The 22,827-nt window shown below is 38.0% G+C and overlaps 1 protein-coding gene across 1 annotated transcript in view; it reads right to left on the minus strand.

Annotated features, from left to right (window-relative positions):
• Positions 1-22,827, minus strand: part of COPG2 (COPI coat complex subunit gamma 2) — a 129,718-nt gene that overhangs the window by 56,504 nt on the left and 50,387 nt on the right. Inside the window, exons 10-11 of the mRNA XM_036247641.1 lie at positions 1,347-1,480; positions 755-822 (exon numbers count right to left, since the gene is read on the minus strand). Coding sequence (XP_036103534.1) covers positions 755-822; positions 1,347-1,480 — 202 coding nt within the window. The remainder of the gene's footprint in view (positions 1-754; positions 823-1,346; positions 1,481-22,827) is intronic.

The raw sequence follows: 22,827 nt of genomic DNA on the forward strand, positions 1-22,827 counted from the left end.
TGTACTGTATCCTCTAGATCCATACTGTACAGTAGCCAATAGCCACATATGACTACTAAGCATCTGAAATGTGGCTAGTCCAAATTGAGATAGGCTGTGAATATGAAATAAACACTAGATGTGCAAGATTTAGTATGAAAAAAATAAACTATATCTTTAAAAATGTTATACTGATTACATGTTAATATGACATTTTATATACATTAGGGTAAATAAAATATTTTATTAAAATTAATCTCATCTTTTAAAAATGTTTAATGTGATTATTATAAAATTTAAATTTTCATATGTGATTCACATTCTGTCTCTATTGGATAGTGCTACTATAGATCAGCACTGTCCAAGAGAACTTTCTGCAATGATAGAAATGCTCTATATCTACACTAGCCAACGTGCTAGTTACTAACCACATATGGCTATTGAGCACTTTAAGTGTGACTAGAGTAACTGAGGAACTGAATTTTAAATTTTATTTAATTTTAATTATTTCAAATGGAAACAGCCTCTTATGGCTACACATCATATTGGACAGTGTGGCTCTTGACTATAAAGTGCTTAAAAGTCAGAAATAAATTACAATCTTTATTTGAATAATAGTGAAAATGGCCATGGCTAAGGCCACAAATAAAGTGAGATGCTACAGAAATGAAGCCAATAAATCATATTTACTAACCTTGGAGAGAAAGCCAAATACTTCACAATTAATGTTTCTTAATCAAACACTGATAAATGTCAATACCAAAGGCACACCTACCTTGTTCAAGGTCCTCACAGCTGCATATCTCAGAGCTGGCTTAGGAGAGCTACAGAACAACTGAAGAACTAGAAAAGAAAACAACCACTGTGACTATAGCTCAGTTCATCAGAGAGCATACATCTGTAAATACAGTGCATGGACAATCATAATCAAAATATCTATAAGGTAATTAGATTACAGCATCAAAAATTCACATAAAAAATGTATCGTCAAAAATAGAAAAAGCATCTTTTGCTGAAGTATAAAAACTTTAAATATAGAATACAAAGCTTATTCTTTTTTCTAAAAGAATATACCCATTAATATTTGAATGGTAGGAATATTATATTATAAGAGCAAATGGGTTTTTTAAGCCATAAGGAGAAATGAAGGCATTCAAGTTACTTTTTAAATGTTTTATATGGGGAAATGGTGACTTCAGAAAAAGTAAAGAACAATCAAAAAAATCATCTACATATCAGAATGCAAAGGATATATATACTGAGCTAAAATTTAAAAATCATTCCTAATACCTATCCTGCAGACCTTTAGAGCTTAAAACAAGCATTAGAATATAAATGAAAGCCAGCTATCAAATTATACAACCAACCTGAAACAGCAGGTGCCAACTCCCTTGCAGTACAGTTAGGGAGATGGATGATAGCTGAAGCAGCTTCATAAATAACCATTTCATGTTTATTTCGCAAACAGCTCTCAATGAAATCAAACAGTGGACTTTCATGGCTGTCAATAAATATACATAGGCCATCATTAGATATAAAAAACAAGAGTCAAGCAGACATATTGAGAAGCACTTTTGAAATTATGGATGAAGGACCTCTGGAAATCCACTACTCCATAAACAACAATTAGAACACTGGCATAAATTTTCAAAACCAACTTTTTCAGCACTCTAGAAATTAGCAAAGGCATGCCACAATCCTAGCAGCTATGAAAGCCAGACGCCCAGCAGCCATTGGAGGGGGCAAATGTGTTTGAGCTCCTTCAAAAGCTGTCCCCAGAGAACGCCATAGAAAAGCCCTACTATGGAGCTAATCTTCATTTCATCTGACGAATAGCTCATTTAGTGTGGAAAGCCCTATATCCCCAGGGAGTTTGTCCCCCAAATTAGCGGCAATTTTTTAACACTGCATTTGCTAGAGGCAGCGATTCAAGTTGGGGCAAACAAGAAGCTGGACAAAAATAGTTAAAAGGAAAATCAAAGGAATGAGATGTCCATAGTGGGCTTTGACAATTTCTGACATATTCCTGGGGATCTGAAAGGCCATGCACATGTGGAAGGCTGTGCAAATGCCCAGGAAAGACCTGCCAGAGCCCTAATTTCTCATGTATGCTTGACTTCGAGGTTCTGCGCAAGCAGGAAGTGAAGCCTAAGGCTGAATTATAAACTGCAAGAGCATAGAGGCATGCCCCAACACACAAAATGCCCATTGGAAAAAGAGTGAACGACATGCTGATTAAAGCATTTAAGAAAGTCTGTCAAATAATTATCTGACAACTCAGGTAACCAAGCAAAAACTCAAATGACTGCACATGACAAAGAATAAAGGCTGCAGAATTAGCCCAGGAAAGTCACTCAACAAACAGCAACAATAACAAACACTGAGGATAGGGGAAAGGGGAAATCTGATTACTGTAATTACCACTTATTGTTTACATATCCAGTTTCTGACAAAAATTTATGGTACACACAAAGAAATAGTATAGCCCATGTATAAGGGTAAAAAAGGAGGTCAATAAACATTATTCCTGAGGAAGCCCAGATATTGGGTTTACTAGGCAAAGACCTTAGGTCAACTAATATAAATATGTTCAAAGAAGTGAAGAAAACCATGTCTAAAGAATTAAAGGGAATTAAAGAGTGAAAGGCATAAAAATCATGCCTCACCAAAGAGAATATTAATAAAAAGATAAAACTAAGTTTTTTTAAGGAACCAAAAAGAAATTCAGGATTTGGAAAGTATAACTGGAATCAAAAATTCAAATCTGTAGTTCAACAGCTGATTTACACTGGCAGTGGAAAGAACCAGTAAACTTGAAGATAGGTAACCCAGCTGAGAAAAATTTTTTAAAAAAATAAATAAATAAAAGAATGAGGACAAAAGAACAAAACTTTAGAGACTTGTGGAATATGACTAAGTGTAGCAACATTTGCATGACAGGAGTCTCAGAGGGAAAAGAGAGAAACAAAGGGGCAAAAGGAATATCTGAACAAACAATGGCCAAAAACTTCCTAAATTTGATGAAAAACATTAATCTATGCACTTAGGAAGCTCAACAAATCTCAAGCAGCATAAATACAAAAGGATCCACACATAGACAACAAACTGCTAAAAACATAAAACAAAGAAAATTTTGACAGCAGCAAGATAAAAACTACTGATCACCTTGTATGAAGGAGCATCAGTACAATTAATGGCTGACTTTTCACCTAAAACAACTGGAGAGAGAGGGCAGTAGAATGCCATAATCAAAGTGCTGAAATAAGAAGACAAGACTTCGATATTCAGGAAAACTACCCTCCCCAAATGAAGGCTGAAAAAGGACATTCCCAGATAAGCAATGACGGACAGAATGCACTGCTAATAGATCTGAACTACTAACAATACTAAAGGAAGTTCTTTAGACTGAAATACTGACTCTAAACAGTGACATGAATAATTAAGGAGAAATAAAGAGCACTAGAAATGGTAGAATATGTAGAGTGATATAAAAGATAATATATAGATATATTGTTTTCATTTCTCTTAACTGCTTTAAAAGGACATAGAATTGTATGAAGCAATAATTATAATACTATATTGTTGGATTTATAACACATACACATATACTACACATGACAATAATAGCAAACAGGAGCAGGGAGAGAATGGTACTATATTAAAGAAAATATTCTATATATTACCAAAATTAAGTTAGTATTAATCTGAACTAGATTGTGGTAAATTAAAATGCATATTCTAATCCCTAGAGTAACAACTAAGAATAAAATTGGGGAAAATTAAAAATATTAACAGAGAAATTTAAATGATACACTAAAAATGTTTACTTACCACAAAACAAAGCAGTCAAAGAGGAAGACAGAAACAAAAAAGACAGGAGGCTTACATAGAACAATAGAAAAATGGCAAAGATAAATCCAACCGTATCAATAATTGTATGTGTGAATAATTTAAGTATGAATGATCTAAACACGCCAACCAAAGGATAGAGATAGACAGGATAAAAAATCAAAATCCAATTATATACTGTCTAGAAGTAACACACATTAGATTCAAAGATACAAATAGGATGAAAGGAAAAAGAGGGGAAAAGACATACCATGCAAACAGTAACCATAAGAGATCAGGAGTGCCTGTATTAACATTAGACATAATAGAATTTAAGACAAAAATATTACCAGAGATAAAGAGATATTTCATAATGAGAAAGAGGTCAATACATGTGGATGATATAACAATGATAAACATATATACACACATTTAAGAACAGAGCATCAAAATCCATGAATCAAAACCTGACAAAATGAAAGGAGCTATAAAGATCATTTAACAATAATAGCTGGAGATATGTACACCTATAAAACAACTGGACAAAAAATCATCTAAAATATAGAAGATGTGCCCGTCCGGTGTGCTCAGTGGTTGAGTGCAGACCCATGCACCAAGAGGTCGCTGGTTTGATTCCCGGTCAGGGCACATGCCCAGATTGTGGGCCTGATCCCCAGTGGGAGGCATGCAGGAGGCAGCCAAGCGATGTTCTCTCTCATCGATGTTTCTGTCTCTCCCTCTCTCTCGTCCTTCCTCTCTAAAACCAATAAAGAAAAAGAAAAAAAATTAAAAAAAAAAAAAGGAATATAGAAGATGTGAACAACCACCAACAAAATAATCAGTCAACTCAACCTAGAACATTCAGCCCAATGTCTGTAAAATATATGTTTTCAAGTGCAGATGAATAGTTCTCAAGGAGATTAAATGACAATCATAAAACAAGTTTCAGTACATTTAGAAGGACAGAGATCATCAAAGTATGTTCTCCAACCACAACTGAATTAAATTATAAGTCAACAACAAAAAAATAAAATGAGGAAATCCCAAAATATTTGGAAATTAAACAACATATTTCTTTTTTTTTTTTTTATCCTCACCTGAGGATATTTTTCCATTTTTTGTACAGATAGAGTGGGAAGGAGAGAGAGGAAGGGAGAGAGAGAGAAAGAAACATCGACGTGAAGGGACACATCGAGTAGCTGCCACCCACACGACCAACCAGGGCCGGGGACAAACTGCAACCGAAGTATGTACCCTTAGCGGGAACCGAACCCGGGTCTCTCCGGACCGCAGGCCGACGCTTTAACCGCTGAGCCAAACTGGCCAGGGCTAAACAACATATTTCTAAGTAACCAATGGATCAAGAATAAATCAGCCCTGGCCAGTATGGCTCAACAATTAGAGTGTCAGCCCGCAGACCAAAAAATTGCGGGTTTGATTCCAGTCAAGGGCAATGGGTTGCAGGTTTGATCCCCAGCCCCAGTCAGGGACATGCTGAAAGCAACCAATCAATATGTCTCTCTCACAGTGATGTTTCTTTCTCTCTCTCTCTCTCTCTCTCTCACTCTCCCTTCCTCCCTCCCTCCTTTCCACTCTATCTAAAAAAAAATCAATGGAAAAATATCCTCAGGTGAGAATAAAAAAATAAATAAAACAGAAAGTGACACAATATCTGAAACTGAATGAAAATGAAACACAACAAATCAAAATTTATGAGACGGCATTGGCCAGTTTGTCTCAGTGTTTGGAGCATTGGCTCACAGACCAAAGGGTTGCAGGTATGATTCCCAGTCAAGAGCATGTACCTGGATTACAGGTTCAATCCCGCCCTAGTCGGGGTCATGCGGGAGGCAACCAATCGATGTGTCTCTCTCACATTGATGATTCCACCCCCCCCCCTTCCATTCTAGTCTAAAAATCAATGGAAAATACCTTTGGGTGAGAATTAAATTTTTTTTTTTTGTTCAGATAGAGTGGGAGGGTGAGAGAGAGAGAAACATCGATGTGAAGGGGACACATCGAGTGGCTGCCACCCACACAACCAACCAGGGCCGGGGACAAACTGCAACCGAAGTACGTGCCCTTAGCGGGAACCAAACCCAGGTCTCTCCGGACCGCAGGCCGACGCTCTAACCGCTGAGCCAAACCAGCCAGGGCTAACAACAAAATTTATGAGATGTAGCTAAAGCATTGCTTAGAGGGGAATTTATAACTTTAAAACACCGATACCAGAAAAGAAGAAAGGTTTTTATCAATAACCTAGGCTTCCACAATTAAGAAATTAGAAAAAGAAGAGTAAACCAATCCCTCAGCAAGCAGAAGAAATAATAAAGATCAGAGCAGAAACAGAACAAAAAAATTATCAAATTTTGTATGGAACTACAAAAGATCCCAAATAGCCAAAGCAATTCTGAGAAAGAACAAAGCTGGAGGTATCACACTCTTGACTTCAACTTACACCACAAAACTATAATAATCAAAATGGCATGGTATTGGCACAAAAACAGAAACATGGAACAATGAAACAGAACTGAAAGCCCAGAAATAGATTCACATGTACTTGGGCAACTAATTTCCAGCAAAGAAGCCAAAATCATACACTAGAGAAAAGAAAGCCTCTTTAATAAGTGTGATGGTAAAATTGGAAAGCTACATGCAAAAGAATGAAACTAGACTCCTCTATGATACCATATACAAAACTTAACTCAAAAATGGATTAAAGACTTAAATATAAGACCTGAAATGATAAAAAATACATAGAAGAAAACATGGGTATTAAACTTATGGACCCTGGTCTCACAGGATGTTATGAACTTAATCCCAAAGGCAAGGAAAATAAAAGCAAAAATAAGTAAATGGGACTACATCAAACTAAAAAGTTCTACACAGCAGAAGAAACCATGAACAAAACAAAAAGGCAACCAATTGAATGGGACAAGATATTTGCAAACAATATCTCCAATAAGTTGTTAATATTAAAAATATATAAAGAACTTACACAACTAAAAACAAAACCCAAACAATCTTATTTAAAAAATGGGCAGATGCCCTGGCCGGTTTGACTCAGCGGTTAGAGCGTCAGCCTGTGGTCCCAAGAAACCCGGGTTCGGGTCCCGCTAAGGGCATGTACCTTGGTTGCAGTTTGTCCCTGGCCCTGGTTGGGTCGTGCGGGTGGCAGCCACTCAATGTGTCCCTTTCACATTGCTATTTCTCTCTCCCTTCCTCTCTTTCCCTTCCACTCTATCTGAACAAAAAAAAAAAAAAAAAGGAAAAATCTCAGGTGAGGATTAAAAAAAAAAAAAGGGCAGAGGACCTGAATAAACACTTTGCCCAAAAGACATACAAATGGCCCACAGATATACGTAAAGATGCTCAACTTCACTAGTATAGAGAAATTAAAACCACAATGAAATACCACTTCATACCTGTTAGAATGGCTATTATCAATAAGGCAAGAAATAATCAACGTTGGAAAGGATGAGAAGAAAAAGGAACCCTTATACACTGCTGTTGGGTTTGTAAATTGGTAGAGCCAGTATGGAGATTCCTCAAAAAATAAGAAAAGAGATACCATATGACACAGCAATCCCTTTTCTGAGTATCTACCTGAAAAATTTGAAAACATTTATTCATAAAGATATATGTATTGGCACTGGTCGTTTTGGCTCAGCAGTTAGAGCATCGGCCTGCGGTCCAGAGAGACCCGGGTTCAGTTCCCGCTAAGGGCACGTACCTCGGTTGCAGTTTGTCTGTGGCCCTGGTTGGGTCGTGTGGGTGGCAGCCACTCGATGTGTCCCTTTCACATCGATGTTTCCCTCTCTCTCTCTCTCTCTCTCTCTCTCTCTCTCTCTCTCTCTCTCCCCCCCCCTCCCTCCCTTCCTCCCTCCCACTCTATCTGAACAAAATATCAAAAAATGTCCTCGGGTGAGGATAAAACAAATAAACAAGCAAAAAAAGATACATGTATCGTTCTCTTCATTGCAGCATTATATACAGTAGCGAAGAAATGGAAACAACCGAAGTGTTTTTTGATGGATGAGTGAATAAAGAAGATGTGGTACATATATACAATAGAATACTACTCAGCCATAAGAAAGGATGAAATACTGCCATTTGGGACAACATGGATGAATCTTTAGGGTATCATGGTAAGTGAAATAAGTCAGATGAAGTCATGGATCTTATATAATTTCACTCATGTGCAGGATATAAAACAGAAAGCAACAAACAAACTGATAGACACAGACAACAGAAGGGTGGTTACCAGAAGAGAAGAGGGGTTTGAGGAAGAGGGTAAAGGGGGAAATATATGATGATAGAGGGAGATTAAAGTGTGGGAGGTGAGCACACAGTGCAATACACAAATGATAGATGTATTATAGAACTGCACACTCGAAACGTATGTTATTAACCAATGTCACCCCAATAAATTATTTAATTTTAAAAGATCAATGCAGAGATCAATGGACTAGAACAGGGGTGGGAAATGTCCGGCCCACAGGCCAAGGCCTGTGAAATCAATACCGGCTAACATCACACACCTCACCAAATTAACCTGATCAAACATAGCAGGCTAATTTTTAAGTTGATAATTTTGTATGGCACTAGAATGACGTTATAAATATCCAAACGGCCTTTGGCAGAGAAAAGGTTCCCTACTCTTGGACTAGAATGAAGAAAAATAATTTTTAAGAATCAATGAAACCTGAAGTTAGTTCTTTATCAACAAAACTAACAAACTTTCAGCTAGACCAACCAAGAAAAAAAAGAGAAAAAACACAAATTACTGACCCTAAAGAAACTGAAATAAACTACATGCCAACAAATTAAACAATTTAGATGAAATAGACAAATCCCTAGAAATACTGAACTACCAAAACTGATTCACAAAGAAATAAAAAATTTAAACAGACCTATGAGTTAGTTATTTAAAATCTTCCCTCAAAGAAAAGCACAGGCCCTAATGCCTTCACTGGTTAATTCTATCAAATATTTAAAGAAATAATACCAATCCTTCACAAACTCTTCCAGAAAATGAGGTGAGTACAGTACTTCCCAACTCATGTGATGCCAGTGTTACCTGGACAACACAAACACATTTCACAAGATAGCTACAGATCAATATCCCTCCTGACATAGACACAAAACTTACTTATTAGCAAACTGAATCCAGCGATACATAAAAAGAATTCTATACCATAATCAAGAATTTATCCCTAAAATGCAATATTGGTTAACAAAAAATTAATTCATGTTATATACCAAATAAATAATGTAAGGGACAGAAACCACATGATCATCTTAATAGCTACAGAAAAAGCAACGGACAAAATCTAAAACCCATTAATGATAAATACTCTCAAAAAACTAGAGTTCACTGAAGGGAATGTCCTCAACCTGATCAAAGGCATCTTCAGAAAATGCACAGTTAACATCATGCTTAATCCTTTCCCCTTCAGATCAGGGACAAGACAAGGATGTCTGCTTTCACCACTTCTATTCAGTAAAAAAAAAAAAAAGAAAAGAAAAAAAATTAAAGACATCCAGTTTGGAAAGGAAGAACTAAAACTCTTTTTCACAGGTGACATAATTCTTTACATAGAAAATACACACACACACAGAACTAAATAACCATATCAAGGTTACAGGATACAAAAGCAACATGCAAAACTCAACTGTACTTCTCTATGTTGCCAACAATCTAAAACAAAATTAATAAAACAATTCCATTCATTACAGCATCAGAAAGAATAAAATACTTAGAAATAAATTTAATAAAAATAATTTAGGACTTTTACACTGAAAACTATAAAACCCTGCTGAGAAAGCTAAATAAATGGAGAGCAGTCTCTGTTCATGAACTGCAACAACACTATCAATCAAATGGAGCTAATACACACACTGAACATACCATTCTTAAGTACACACAGAACAATTTCCAGGATAGATCACGTTAGATCACAAAACAAGTCTTAATAAATTTAAGATTTAAAGCACATCAAGTATCTTTTTCAACCACAATAGAATAAAACTACAAATCAATAACAGAAAGAAAACTAGGACATTTATGAATATGTGGAAATTAAACAACACACTGTCGAACAACCAATGGGTCAAAGAAGAAATCAAATGGGAAATTAGAAAATATCATGAGACAAAGAAAAACATGGCATATCAAAACTTATGGGATGCAGTAAAGGCAGTACAGTACTAAGAGGGAAATTTATAGTAAAAAATTATAATTTTTCGAAATGCCATCTATGATAATATACATCCAAAATAATAAAAAAAAAATTGCCAGAGAAATGCTGAGAATTAACAAGAGAGTTTAACAAGTGAGGGGTAAGGGTAATTTTATCCCAAACTGATCAGCTGGCCACACAGAAAAGAAGTTGGATCCTATGACCCTCCATAACAACTGGACTCAAACAAATGTGTAAGGCAATCAATTCTGGTCAAGCACAAAGCTTGAACTCGAGTCCTTCCCATCATGCCAGCAGAGGAGCTGGTACTTCCCCACCCATGAAAGTTCACATGGAGAGTCCTGTTAACGGCATGCTACGGCACACAGCTGGCAAGGTTTGGATCCTAGGCTCATTATGCCAGGGAAGGGCTGCTTCCCCTCAAAATTAGTATGCAATAATAGCCGGGAGAAATTTGAAGTAAAACTATGGGTCAAATATCTTTATTTTCATATAATTGTTAGAATTTTCCCTTTATCATCCTGGATGTTTCAAAATTTTAAGCTTTGCAATAATTTGTTATGCAAAAATAGATAACTAAATCATAAGTGAATTATTGCAAACTCACATGTACAAATTATAAGTGAATTACTTTAAACCTACCATGATTAAGAATATGAATGTTTCAAACATTCCAGAAGCCCCCTTATGCCATCTTCCAAGCACTACCATGGTGCTGCCCTGAAGGTATATACTATCCTTACTTTTAATACTATAGATTAGCTCTGCCTGTGAAGTCTGAAATTAACTTAAATAGAACTATACAAAATGTGTTTGTTTGTATAAATTTTAAGTGAGATTTATCTATGTAACTGCATTTAACAGTAACTTGTTCATTTCCATTGTTGTATATGATTGACTGTATAATTTATTTTTTGATTCTGACACTGAAGGACATTTAAGACTGCTTCTATTTCAGAGCTATTATGAACAACAGTACTAACGGTATCCTTGTCTGTCTTTTGACACACAAATGTATGCATTTCTATTTGGTATTTAAAAGAAGCCAATTGGGATTCTGATTGGGGGTTCATTGGGTCCACAATGCAAAATAAGATGTGACATCTTTATGGTACTGAATATTCCAACCTAACACCATAATATAACCCTCCATTTACTCAGGTCATACTTTAACATTTTATAATTTGCTGTGTAGAGATGTACACAATTTTTGTAGATTTACTCCTAAGGATTTTATTTTAGTAATAGTACCATCTTTTTAAAACTTTATCTTATTGATTGGCTATTGGAATATTGAAATAAAACTGATTCTGTATATTGACCTATCCCACAACTTGGTAAATTCATGTATCAATTTTAATAGACAATGTATAGATTATTTTGCATTTTCTACATATACAGTCATGTTATCTGCAAAGACAGTTCTATGTCTTCTTTCCAATCATTAAATGTTTTTTTCTTGACTTACTGCACCGAGTGAACTTCCAATAAAATGTTACTTAAAAACAGGATTAGCAAACATCCTTGTTTCATTCACAGTCTCAAGGGGAAAGCCTTCAATAGTCCACCAATAAGTATCAAGTTTACTGGAGATTTATCAGAATAATGATGTTCCCTTTGATTCTTTGCTTTGAAAAGAGTTTCAATCAAAAACTGCCATTAAATTTTATCTACTACAATTTTTTTGCATCCATTAAGATGTGAGGATTTCCCCCCTTTATTCTTTAAATGAGGAATATTATGTTGAGTTTTGACTATCAGATCAACCCAGAATAAATGAATATTGGGAATATTTTGTTCATTATCTCTTCATATATCTTCTTTGTTCCATTCTCTCACATCTTCCCCCTGGAATTCTAATTATATATCATTTGATATCACAGTTCTCTGAAATTCTGTTTATTTTTCTTTAATCTGTTTTCTCTCTGTTCTTCAAATTCGTTACCTTCTATTGCTCTATCTTCAAATTCACTAACTCTAACTCTTTTATTCTTTCATCAGGCATCTCTTATCTGGTGTTAAGCCCAGCCAGCTCTTTATCCATTTCAGTTATTGTACTTGTAGCAGGCAGAATGGTCCCCAAAGATAGCCATGCCTTCCTCCAAGGAACCTGTGAATATGTTAGCTTCACATGGCACAGACCAACTCCTGCCTGATAGCCAGCAAGGAAATAGGGACCTACAACCTATGACCACCAAGAAACGAATTTGGCCACCAACCTAAATGAGACTGGAAATGGATTTTTCCCTTAAACCTCCAGTAATCAAGAGCATCCTGCCAACATCTTAACTTTAACTCATGAGACCTAAGTCTAACCTATAAAATTGTGAGATCGTAAATAGATGTTGTAATAACAAATTACCACAAACATAATGGCCTACAGCAGCAGTACAAAACCAACACAGATTTTGGTATCTGGAAGTGAGGTGCTGCTACAAATACCTAAAATTGTCAAACTGCCTTTGTAATCAGGCAGTGGGTGGAAGCTAGAAGAATTATGAGGAGCATGATGAAGAAAGCCCAAATCGTCTCAAAGAGACTATTAGAAATCTGGTCCTTAAGGGTACTGCCAGTGAGGGCCCTCGGACTGCTTGTAGAAATCTGGTCTTCAGGAATCCTGTGGTGAGGGCTCAAAGGGAAGTAAAGACCATGTGCTTATAAAGTAGAATAGGGTGGACCCTTGTTATGTATTGGCAGGGAGTTTAGTGATATTGTGTCTTGCAGTTATGTGAAAAGCAGAACTTATAAACAATGAACTTAGCTATTTACTTGAGGAAATTTCCAAGGAAAGAGTTGAAGGTGTGACCTGGTTTCATCTTGCTGCTTATAGTAAAATGTGAGAAATTCCACTACTGGACAGCAGCTTCAGCCTGTGGTCATAAGTTCCAGACTGCCTGTGATCTTTCTTTCCTGACGCCTGCTCTATAAACTTTGGACTTGCCTAGCAAGCCCCCAAACTGTTCATGTCAATTCCTTGTAATGAATCTCTATATTTATCTCCTATGGTTCTGCTTCTTTAGCTGAATTCTGACTTTTAAGCTCTAGCATTTCTTTTAACTCCTTTATGTAGTTTCCATTTCCTCTGTTCATTCATTGTAACTATTTCCCATTCAAGTCTTTAAATAACTTATATAGATGCTTTAAAGTTTTGTTGGCTGATTCCAATGTCTGGGTCATATCAGGGTCAGTTTCTAGCGACTGCGTTTTCTCTTAACTGCTGGTCATATTTTCCAAATTCTTTGCACTTTTGAAAATTTTTACAATGTATAATCATGTGCCACTTAACAGAAAAATGTTCTGAGAAATGCATCATTAGGCAATTTCATCATTGTGTGAACATCATAGTATGTACTTGTACAAACCTAGATATTATACCATACTACACATCTAAGCTATATGGTTTAGCCTAATGCTCCTAGACTACAAACCTATACAGCATATTACTGTACTGAATACTGCAGGCACTTATAACACAACAGTGTTTATGTATCTAAACATATCTAAATATAGAAGAGATACAGTAAAAATATGGTATAGAAGAGAAACATGGTACACCTGTATAGAGTACTTGGCATGAATGAAGTTTGTAGGATGGGAAATTGCTCTGGGTGAGGCTGTGAGTGAGTGGTGAGTGAATGTGAAGGTCTAGGATATTACTATACAGTCTGTAAACTTGATAAACCCTGTATACTTGGCTACACTAAATTTATTTAAAATTTTTTCTTTTTCAATAAATTAACCTTAACTTATTGAAACATTTTTGCTTTAGAAACTTTTTTTTATTAATTAACTTTTATTACAGATGTTTCTCCTTTTTCCCCCACGGATTCCCCCCTCCCCGCCCTGTCACCAGTTTGTTGTCCATGTCCACTGTTCATGCATACATGCGTATAAGTTTTGTGGTTTACCTCTCCCCCTCTTTAGGGGATTGTTAGTCTGTACCCCACTTCCACGTCTCTGGGACTACCCCATTCCACAGACTGTTATGTTCATTATATTCCACAAATAAGTGAGATCATATGAAACTTGTCTTTCTCTGTTTGGCTTGTTTCACTTAGGATGATACTTTCAAGGTCCCTCCATGTAGTTTCAAAGGATAAGAGATCTTTCTTTCTTACTGCTGCGTAGTACTCCATTGTGTATATGTACCACTGCTTTTTTATCCCTTCATCTACTGATGGACACTTGGGCTGTTTCCAGATCTTAGCGATTGTAAATAGTGCTGCTACAAACATGGGGGTACATATATTCTTTCGAAATGGTGTTTTAGGCTTCTTAGGGTATATTCCTAGAAGTGGGATCACTGGGTCAAATGGCAGTTCAATTTTTAATTTTTTGAGGTAACACCATATTGTTTTCCATAGTGGCTGCACCAGTCTGCATTCCCACTAGCAGGGCACTAGAGTCCCCTTTTCTCCACACCCTCGCCAACACTTGTTGATGATTTATTGATGGCGGCCATTCTGACAGGTGTGAGGTGATACCGCATTGTTGTTTTAATTTGCATCTCTCTGATGATTAGTGATGAGCATTTCTTCATATGTTTCTTAGCCATTTGTATGTCCTGTTTGGAGAGGTGTCTATTTAGTTCCTCTGCCCATTTTTTAATTGGATTATTTTTCTTCCTTTTGTGGAGTTGTATGAGCACTCTATATGTACTGGAAATTAACCCCTTATCTGATATATCATTGGCAATTATGCTCTCCCATACAGTGGGTAGCCTTTCCGTTTTGATGATTGTATCTTTCGCTGTGCAGAAGCTTTTGAGTTTGATGTAGTCCCATGTGTTCATTTTCTCCTTTGTTTCTATTGCCTTAGGTGATGTGTCAGTAAAAATTCTGCTGCGTATGATGTCTGAAATTTTGTTGCCTACAGTCTCCTCTAGGATTTTTATGGATTCATGAGTTACATTTAAGTCTTTTATCCATTTTGAGTTTATCCTCGTGTAGGGTGTAAGTTGATGGTCTAGTTTCATTTTTCTGCAAGTAGCTGTCCAATTTTCCTAGCACCATTTATTAAAGAGGCTGTCCTCACTCCACTGTATGCTCTTGCCACCTTTGTCAAATATTAATTGAGCATATTGCCTTGGGTCCATTTCTGGGTTCTCTGTTCTGTTCCACTGGTCTATATGCCTGTTCTTGTGCCAGTACCAGGCTGTTTTGATTACAGTGGCTTTGTAGTATAACCTGAAATCTGGTATTGTGATCCCTCCAACTTTGTTCTTCCTTTTCAAGATTGCTGTGGCTATTCGAGGCCTTTTTTGGTTCCATATGAACTTTTGAAGTAATTGTTCTAATTCTGTGAAGTATGCCGTTGGTATTTTGATGGGGATTGCGTTGAATCTATATATTGCTTTGGGTAATATGGACATTTTAACGATTTAATTCTCCCAATCCATGAACAGGGTATGTGCTTCCACTATTTTATATCTTCCTCTATTTCTTTTTTCAATGATCTGTAGTTTTCTGCGAATAGATCCTTTATTTCTTTGGTTAAGTTTATTCCTAGGTCTCTTACTTTTTTTGCCACAATGGTAAATGGGATTGTTTTCTTAGTTTCTCTTTCTGTGAGTTCATCATTGGAGTATAAGAATGCCATCGATTTCTTGACGTTAATTTTGTATCCTGCTTCTTTGCCAAATTCATTTATTAAGTCTAGTAAACTTTTGATGGAGTCTTTGGGGTTTTCTACGTATAGTATCATGGCATCTGCAAATAATGACAATTTCACTTCCTCCTTTCCAATTTGGATCCCTTTTATTTTTGCTTCCTGTCTGATTGCTGTGGCTAAGACTTCCAGTACTATGTTAAATAGGAGTGGTGAAAGTGGGCATCCTTGCCTTGTTTCTGTTCTTAAGGGAAATGCTTTTAGCTTTTGCCCATTGAGTATGATGTTGGCTGTAAGTCTTTCATATATGGCCTTTATTATGTCTAGATATGATCCCTCTATTCCCACACTGCTGAGCGTTTTTATCAGAAATGGATACTGGATTTTGTCTAAGGCTTTTTCAGCATCTATTGATATTATCATGTGGTTTTTATTCTTCATTTTATTTATGTGGTGTATCACATTTATGGATTTGCGAATATTGTACCAGCCTTGCATCCCTGGGATGAATCCCACTTGGCCATGGTGGATAATTTTTTTGGTGTATTGCTGGATCCGATTTGCTAGTATTTTGTTCAGGATTTTGGCATCTATGTTCATCAAGGATATTGGCCTGTAATTTTCTTTCTTTGTTGTGTCTTTTTCTGATTTTGGAATTAGAATTATGCTGGCTTCATAAAACAAGTTTGGAAGTCTTCCTTCTTCTTGAATTTTCTGAAATAGTTTGAGGAGCATGGGTATTAGTTCTTCTTTGAATGTTCGGTAAAACTCCCCCGTGAAGCCATCCGGGCCTGGGCTTTTGTTTGCTGGGAGAGTCTTGATTACATCTTCAATTTCTTCTGTTGTTATTGGTCTGTTCAGGTTTTCTATCTCTTCCTGATCCAGTTTTGGGAGACTATGTGTTTCTAGAAATTTGTCTATTTCGCTTATATTGTCGAATTTGTTGCCATATAATTGTTCATAGTAGTTGTTAACGATCTTTTGTATTTCTGTGGTGTCCGTTGTTATCTCTCTTCTTTCATTTATTTTTTTATTTTTATTTATTTATTTATTTTATCATCCTCACCCGAGGACATTTTTCCACCTTTTGTTCAGGTAGAGTGGGAGGGAGAGAGAGGAACAGAGAGAGAGAGAGAGAGAGAGAGAGAGAGAGAGAGAGAGAGACATCGATGTGAAAGGGACACATCGAGTGGTTGCCACCCACACAACCCATCAGTGCCGGGGACAAACTGCAATCAAGGTATGTGCCCTTAGCGGGAACTGAACCCGGGTCTCTACGGACCACAGGCCGACGCTCTAACCGCTGAGCCAAACTGGCCAGGGCTCTCCTCTTTCATTTCTGATTTTGTGTATTTGGGTTCTCTCTCTTTGTTTCTTGGTGAGTCTAGCTAAGGGTTCATCAATCTTGTTTATCTTTTCAAAAAACCAGCTCTTTGTTTTATTGATCCTTTGAATTGTTTTTTTGGTCTCTATGTCATTTATTTCTGCTCTGATCTTTCCTATTTCCTTCCTTCTACTTGCTCTGGGGTTTTCTTTTTGTTTGCTCTCTAGTTCTTTAAGTTGTGAGGTTAGATAGTCTATTAGAGATTTTTCTTATTTTTTGAGGTAGGCCTGTAGTGCTATGAACTTCCTTCTCAGAACTGCTTTCGCTGCATCCCATAGATTTTGTGTTGTTTTGTCTTCATTTTCATTGGTTTCCAGGAAGTTTTTGATTTCTTCCTTGATCTCCTCAGTGACCCATTCATTGTTTAATAACATGCTATTTAGCTTCCATGTGTTCAAATATCTTTGCATGTTCTTCTTGCAATTGATTTCTAGTTTCATGCCATTGTGATCTGAGAAGATGCTTGATATGATTTCAATGTTCTTAAACTTGTAGAGACTTAGTTTGTGCCCTAACATGTGGTCTATCTTTGAGAATGTCCCGTGTGCACTTGAAAAGAATGTGAATTCTGTAGTTTTGGGGTGTAGTTCTCTGTAGATATCTATTAAATCCATTTGTTCTAGTGCTTCATTTAGAGTCTGTTTCCTTGCTAATTTTTTGCCTAGAGGATCTATCCAGTGATGTCAGCGGGGTGTTAACGTCCCCTGCTATGATTGTATTGCTGTCGATTTCTCCTTTGAAGTCCTCCAGAAGTTTTTTATATATTTTGGTGCTCCTATATTGGGTACATATATGTTTATCAAGGTTATATATTCCTGTTGGATAGATCCTTTCAATATTACGTAGTGGCCTTCTTTGTCTCTAATCATGGCCTTCATTCTGAAATCTATTTTATCAGATATGAGTATTGCTACCTCAGCTTTTTTTTCTTTTCCGTTTGCTTGGAAGATTTTTTTCCATCCCTTCACTTTCAATCTATGTGAGTCTTTTGTTGTGAGGTGGGTCTCTTGTAAACAACATATAGATGGGTCATGCTTTCTTATCTAATCAGCTACTCTGTGTCTTTTTATGGGAGCATTCAGTCCATTTACATATAAGGTGATTATTGATATGTACTTATTTATTGCCATTTTTGTTTAGTGTGGTTTTATTTTTCTTCCCATTTCTCCTGCTAATTACAGCAGTCCTTTTAACATTTCTTGCAGTGCTGGTTTGGTGCTAATGTATTCCCTTAGCCTTTTTTTGTCTGGGAAGCTCTTTATTTGACCTTCTATTTTGAATGATAGCCTTGCTGGGTAGAGTAGTCTTGGATTCAGGTCCTTGTTTTTCATGACCTTGATTACTTCATGCCATTCCCTTCTGCCCTGTAGTGTTTCTTGTGAGAAGTCAGCTGAGAGCCTTATGGGGTTTCCTTTGTAGGTAACCTGTTGCTTATGTCTTGCTGCTTTTAGGATTCTCTCTTTGTCTTTAATTTTTGGCATTTTGATTACTATGTGTCTTGGTGTGGGCCTGTTTCGGTTCTTCTTACTTGGGGCTCTCTGTGCATCTTGAACTTGAATGCCTTCTTCCTTCACCAAATTAGGGAAGTTTCCTGTCACTATTTCTTTGAATATATTCTCTAACCCTTGCTTATTTTCTTCTTCTTCAGGGACTCCTATGATGAGAATATTATTCCGTTTCCAGTTGTCCCACAGTTCTCTTAAGCTGTCTTCCTGTTTTTTAATCGTTTTTTCCTTTTGGTTTTCTGATTGGTTGATTTTTTTCTAGCCTGTCTTCTAATTCTTTGACCCGGTCCTCAGCTTCCCCTACTCTGCTTTTTAGACCTTCCAATGTGTTTTTCATTTCTGATATGTCATTCTTCATTTCTTCCTGTTGGTTTTTAATTTCCAACTGGTTGATTTTCAACATTTCTATGTCTTTACTCATGGTGCTCATATCCTTACACATGCTGTTGAGCTTCCTCAACATCATGGCTCTAAATTCTAGTTCTGTTAATTGCTTAACTGCACCTCATTTATCTCATCTTCCATAGAGGTCTCTTGTTCTTTCATTTGGCTTTTGTTTCTGTTTTTCACCATTTTGGCTATCACAGTGGGCTTTGGAGTCTGCCAAATTTTCCCTGTGGGTGTTGGTGTTCTGTTGTTTGTGGCTCCCTCTCCTGGGTTTGGATGAGCCAGGGAGGACCCACGTTAAACACCACTGTCAAGTCTTAGCTTTTCTAGTTAGTGTTGCTAGCCCAGGGAATGGTAGTTATCCTCTAGCTTTTTTTTGCCTGGAGGCTATTAGTAGAGGTCACCTGAAGACCCTTGGTTTCTGAGTTGCCTGAAAAACTCCCTCAAGTGCTCAGTGTAAGAGGTTTTCCCGAGGGTGGGGCAGCTGCTGGTTGTTAATGGGCCTCAATTAGCATTTCAATGGCCACCAGGTGGGGTTGAATCTCTGAGGGAGGGGCTTCTGCCTCTCCCCAGGGCCCTGGGAAGGGGTAAAATGACCACAGTCCTGCATGGCCGCACTCAGCAAAAGTTCTTAGCACCCTCCAAAACCCGAGTGTCCCCACACAGTTCCAGTCCAGTCTGCCTTCCCTCTGCCGGAGCCCAATGTGAGTGGCTGCTGCCAATTTAGCCTCTGTCTAGACTCTGCGTTGTGGAGCCGCCTGGGATTTTTAACCCGAGGGCGCTGCTTCCAGCCAAGGGCGGCCACGGCTGTGGCACCACCCAAGGGCGTTGCACTCAATAGAAGCCCCAGGACTGAGCCGCGGTAGCGGGACACTGCCGAGGTGGCAGCAGCTTCCAGCAGAGTCCCCTGGTCCCCGCGAGTCCGTGCGGCACTAGCCGAGGGCTTAGCACGCACAGTTCGCGGGACTCAGCCTTGGTAGCGGCGTCCTGCTGAGTCCCCTGGTCCCAGCCAGTCTGTGCCAGTCCGTGCGGCACCAGCCGAGGGCTTAGCAGGCAGCTGAGTTCGCAGGACTCAGGCGGGGTCGCAGCCGAGGCGGCAGCAGCAACTTCCCGCCGAGCCCCCTGGTTCCCGCCCAGGCCGCTGTCGACCGTATGCTCCCAGCCCCCTCTCGCGTCCTCGCAAGCCCACGAGGATTGAGTCGGTGTCCCTGGTTATGTGGTCCTCCAAGGTGTCTTTCGGTTGCCCCTTCCTGAAAATTTGCCTTTATTTTCGTTGTAAATCCAGTTTGGTCCTGGGAGATGGTCTGTGTAGCTCCATTCACTCCGCCGCCATTTCTCCTGTCCTCCCTTTATAAATGTTTTAACCTTTCAACTATTTTGTAACAACACTTAGCTTAAAACACAAGCACATTGTACAGCTATACAAAATATTTTTTCTTTATGTTCTTATTCTATAAGCTTTTTTCTATTTTTATTTATTTGTTTTACTTTTTAAACTTTTTCATTAAAAACTAAGACACAAGCACACACACTGGCCTAGACCTATACAGGGTCAGGACCATCATTATCACTGTCTTTCACCGCTACATCTTGTCCCACTAGAAGGTCTTAGGGGCACAGACACACGTGGAACTGTTATCTTCTATAATAACAATGCCTTCTTCTGCAATACCTCATGAAGGACCTTGCTGAAACTCTTGTTGTGGAAGTGTCAGTCTGTTCAGAAACATGTCCATGTAGTTTGCTTGGTTTCTTTCTTTTTTTTTTTTTCCATCATACATTTGCTTGTAAGCAAATAATGTACCATGAACTTTCCTCCCTATTAATGAAAACTTTTTGTTGTTAGGGTCCATGTTTTCAAACTTTTTAAAGGAGCCCAGGGTCTGCAAATGCTTCTGCTAAACCCTTCACTGTGCATTTTCTTGGGGGTATTTTTTTCCTGAAGTTTCCTTTTCTCTTGTTTCTTCTTCAGCTATGTGTTCCTGTTCCAGTTCCAACAACTAATTAGTTAATTCCCCAGGAACCACCTCTAGGAGCTCCTCAATGTCATCCTCATCCACATCCAGGTTAAAGATGTTTGCTACCTCAACCACAGCCTTGTTGATTTTTGCAATCTCCTTATCCTTGAAAAATCCTCTGAAATCATGGACTAATCTCTTGAGTGTCTTCTTCCAGATGTCATTCATACACTTTTGATGCAGTCAAAGATGTTGTAATCCTTCCGGAATTGCATCAGTGTTTTTCTCAGATGCAGCAGTAGCTTGGGCAAAGGTCCTCCTGAGGCAGTAGGCCTTAAAAGCTGCTATAACATTTTGATCCACTGGTTGAATCAAAGAGGTGGTGTTTGGAGAGAGAAACACCACTTTGATATTGAAATGAAGCGTACCAATAAAAGGAGAATGTCCAGGAGCGTTATCAACAATAAGCAAACTCTTGTAGGGTATGTTATTCTTCAAACAACACTTCTTCATTTCACTGGCACAGCAATTCAGGAGGGCATCGTGTAAGAGGTGCTGGGTCATCCATGACTTCTCATTGCTCCTGCAGTATGCAGGCAGTGTGTGCTTACTGCTATGCTCGAGGGTCCTGGGGCTCTCACTGTGCCACATCACAAAGGTCTTCAATCTGTAGCTTCTGCCCCAAGCAAGACTGTATTTCTGTCTTAAGAACCTTGAAGCCCGGTCTTGACTTGGTCTCCTTACAGATAAAAGTCCTTTCAGGCATCCATTTCCAGAACAGAGAGGTTTCTTCCATACTGAATATCTGCTTTGGAAAGTAATTTTCCTTCACAACCAGCTTATCTAGAATTTCCAAAGATTCTTCAGCTGCCTTCACATCAGCACTCAGAGACTCACCACTCGCTTTTGCTTTATGTAATGAATAACTATTCTTCAATTGTTTAAACCACTCAGAGCTGCCCTGGCCGGTTTGGCTCAGCGGTTAGAGCGTCAGCCTGGGGGCCAGAGAGACCCGGGTTCAGTTCCCACTAAGGGCAGGTACCTCAATTGCAGTTTGTCCCCAGCCCTGGTTGGGTCGTGAGGCAACCACTCGATGTGTCCCTTTCACGTTGATGTTTCTCTCTCTCTCCCTCCCACTCTATCTGAACAAAATATGGAAAAATGTCCTCGGGTGAGGATTTAAAAAATAAATAAATAAATCCTCAGAGCTACCAGTAAATTCAACATTGTAGTCAGGTCCAGCCTTTTCTTTCAACATCACAAACAACATTTTTGCTCTGGTCATGATTATCATGGTGCTGAGAGGAGTACGCTTCTATGTCTAGTCTTTACTCCAGGTCATTAGAGTTTCTCCATGTCTGACATAAACCCTTCTCAAATTTTTGTTATTCTCACTGCTTTCAATAAAGCAAGTCATTCAACAGCTTCCATCACTGTTCTTGTACTTTAAGATCATTCTTGTGTAATGGGATATGCCTGAAGGATGGGCAATAATCATCACTGATTTTTCCACCTTCATAGTCCTTAATCACTTTCCATTTCATTTCCAGATGTCATTCATATACCACTCAACATGACCTCTTACTGGCAATATCAGTAGTGCATTCTGTATGCTTAAGAGCTATGATGAACAAAACAACATGAGACTAAATCAAGCACAACAGAAAATAATGCAATCAAGAGACCCAGTAAACATGAAAAACACAACATACTGTTCTACAGCGAACTGTTTTCTTTATAAGTAGAAAGAGTACCTCTAAAAGTAACAATAAAACATATAGTCAATATGTGAACCAGTAACATAATTACTTACTACCATTATCAGGTAGTAGGCACTGTGCATAATTGTATGTGCTGTACTTTTACATGACTGGCAGTGGAGTAGGTTTGTTTACATCAGCATCACCACAAACACGTGAGTAATGCTACCATGTTATGTGCTACCATGTTATGACAGCTACAATGTCACTAGGCAA

Source organism: Molossus molossus, unplaced genomic scaffold, assembly GCF_014108415.1.
Source record: "Molossus molossus isolate mMolMol1 unplaced genomic scaffold, mMolMol1.p scaffold_m16_p_7, whole genome shotgun sequence".
Classification (NCBI taxonomy): Eukaryota; Metazoa; Chordata; class Mammalia; order Chiroptera; family Molossidae; genus Molossus; species Molossus molossus.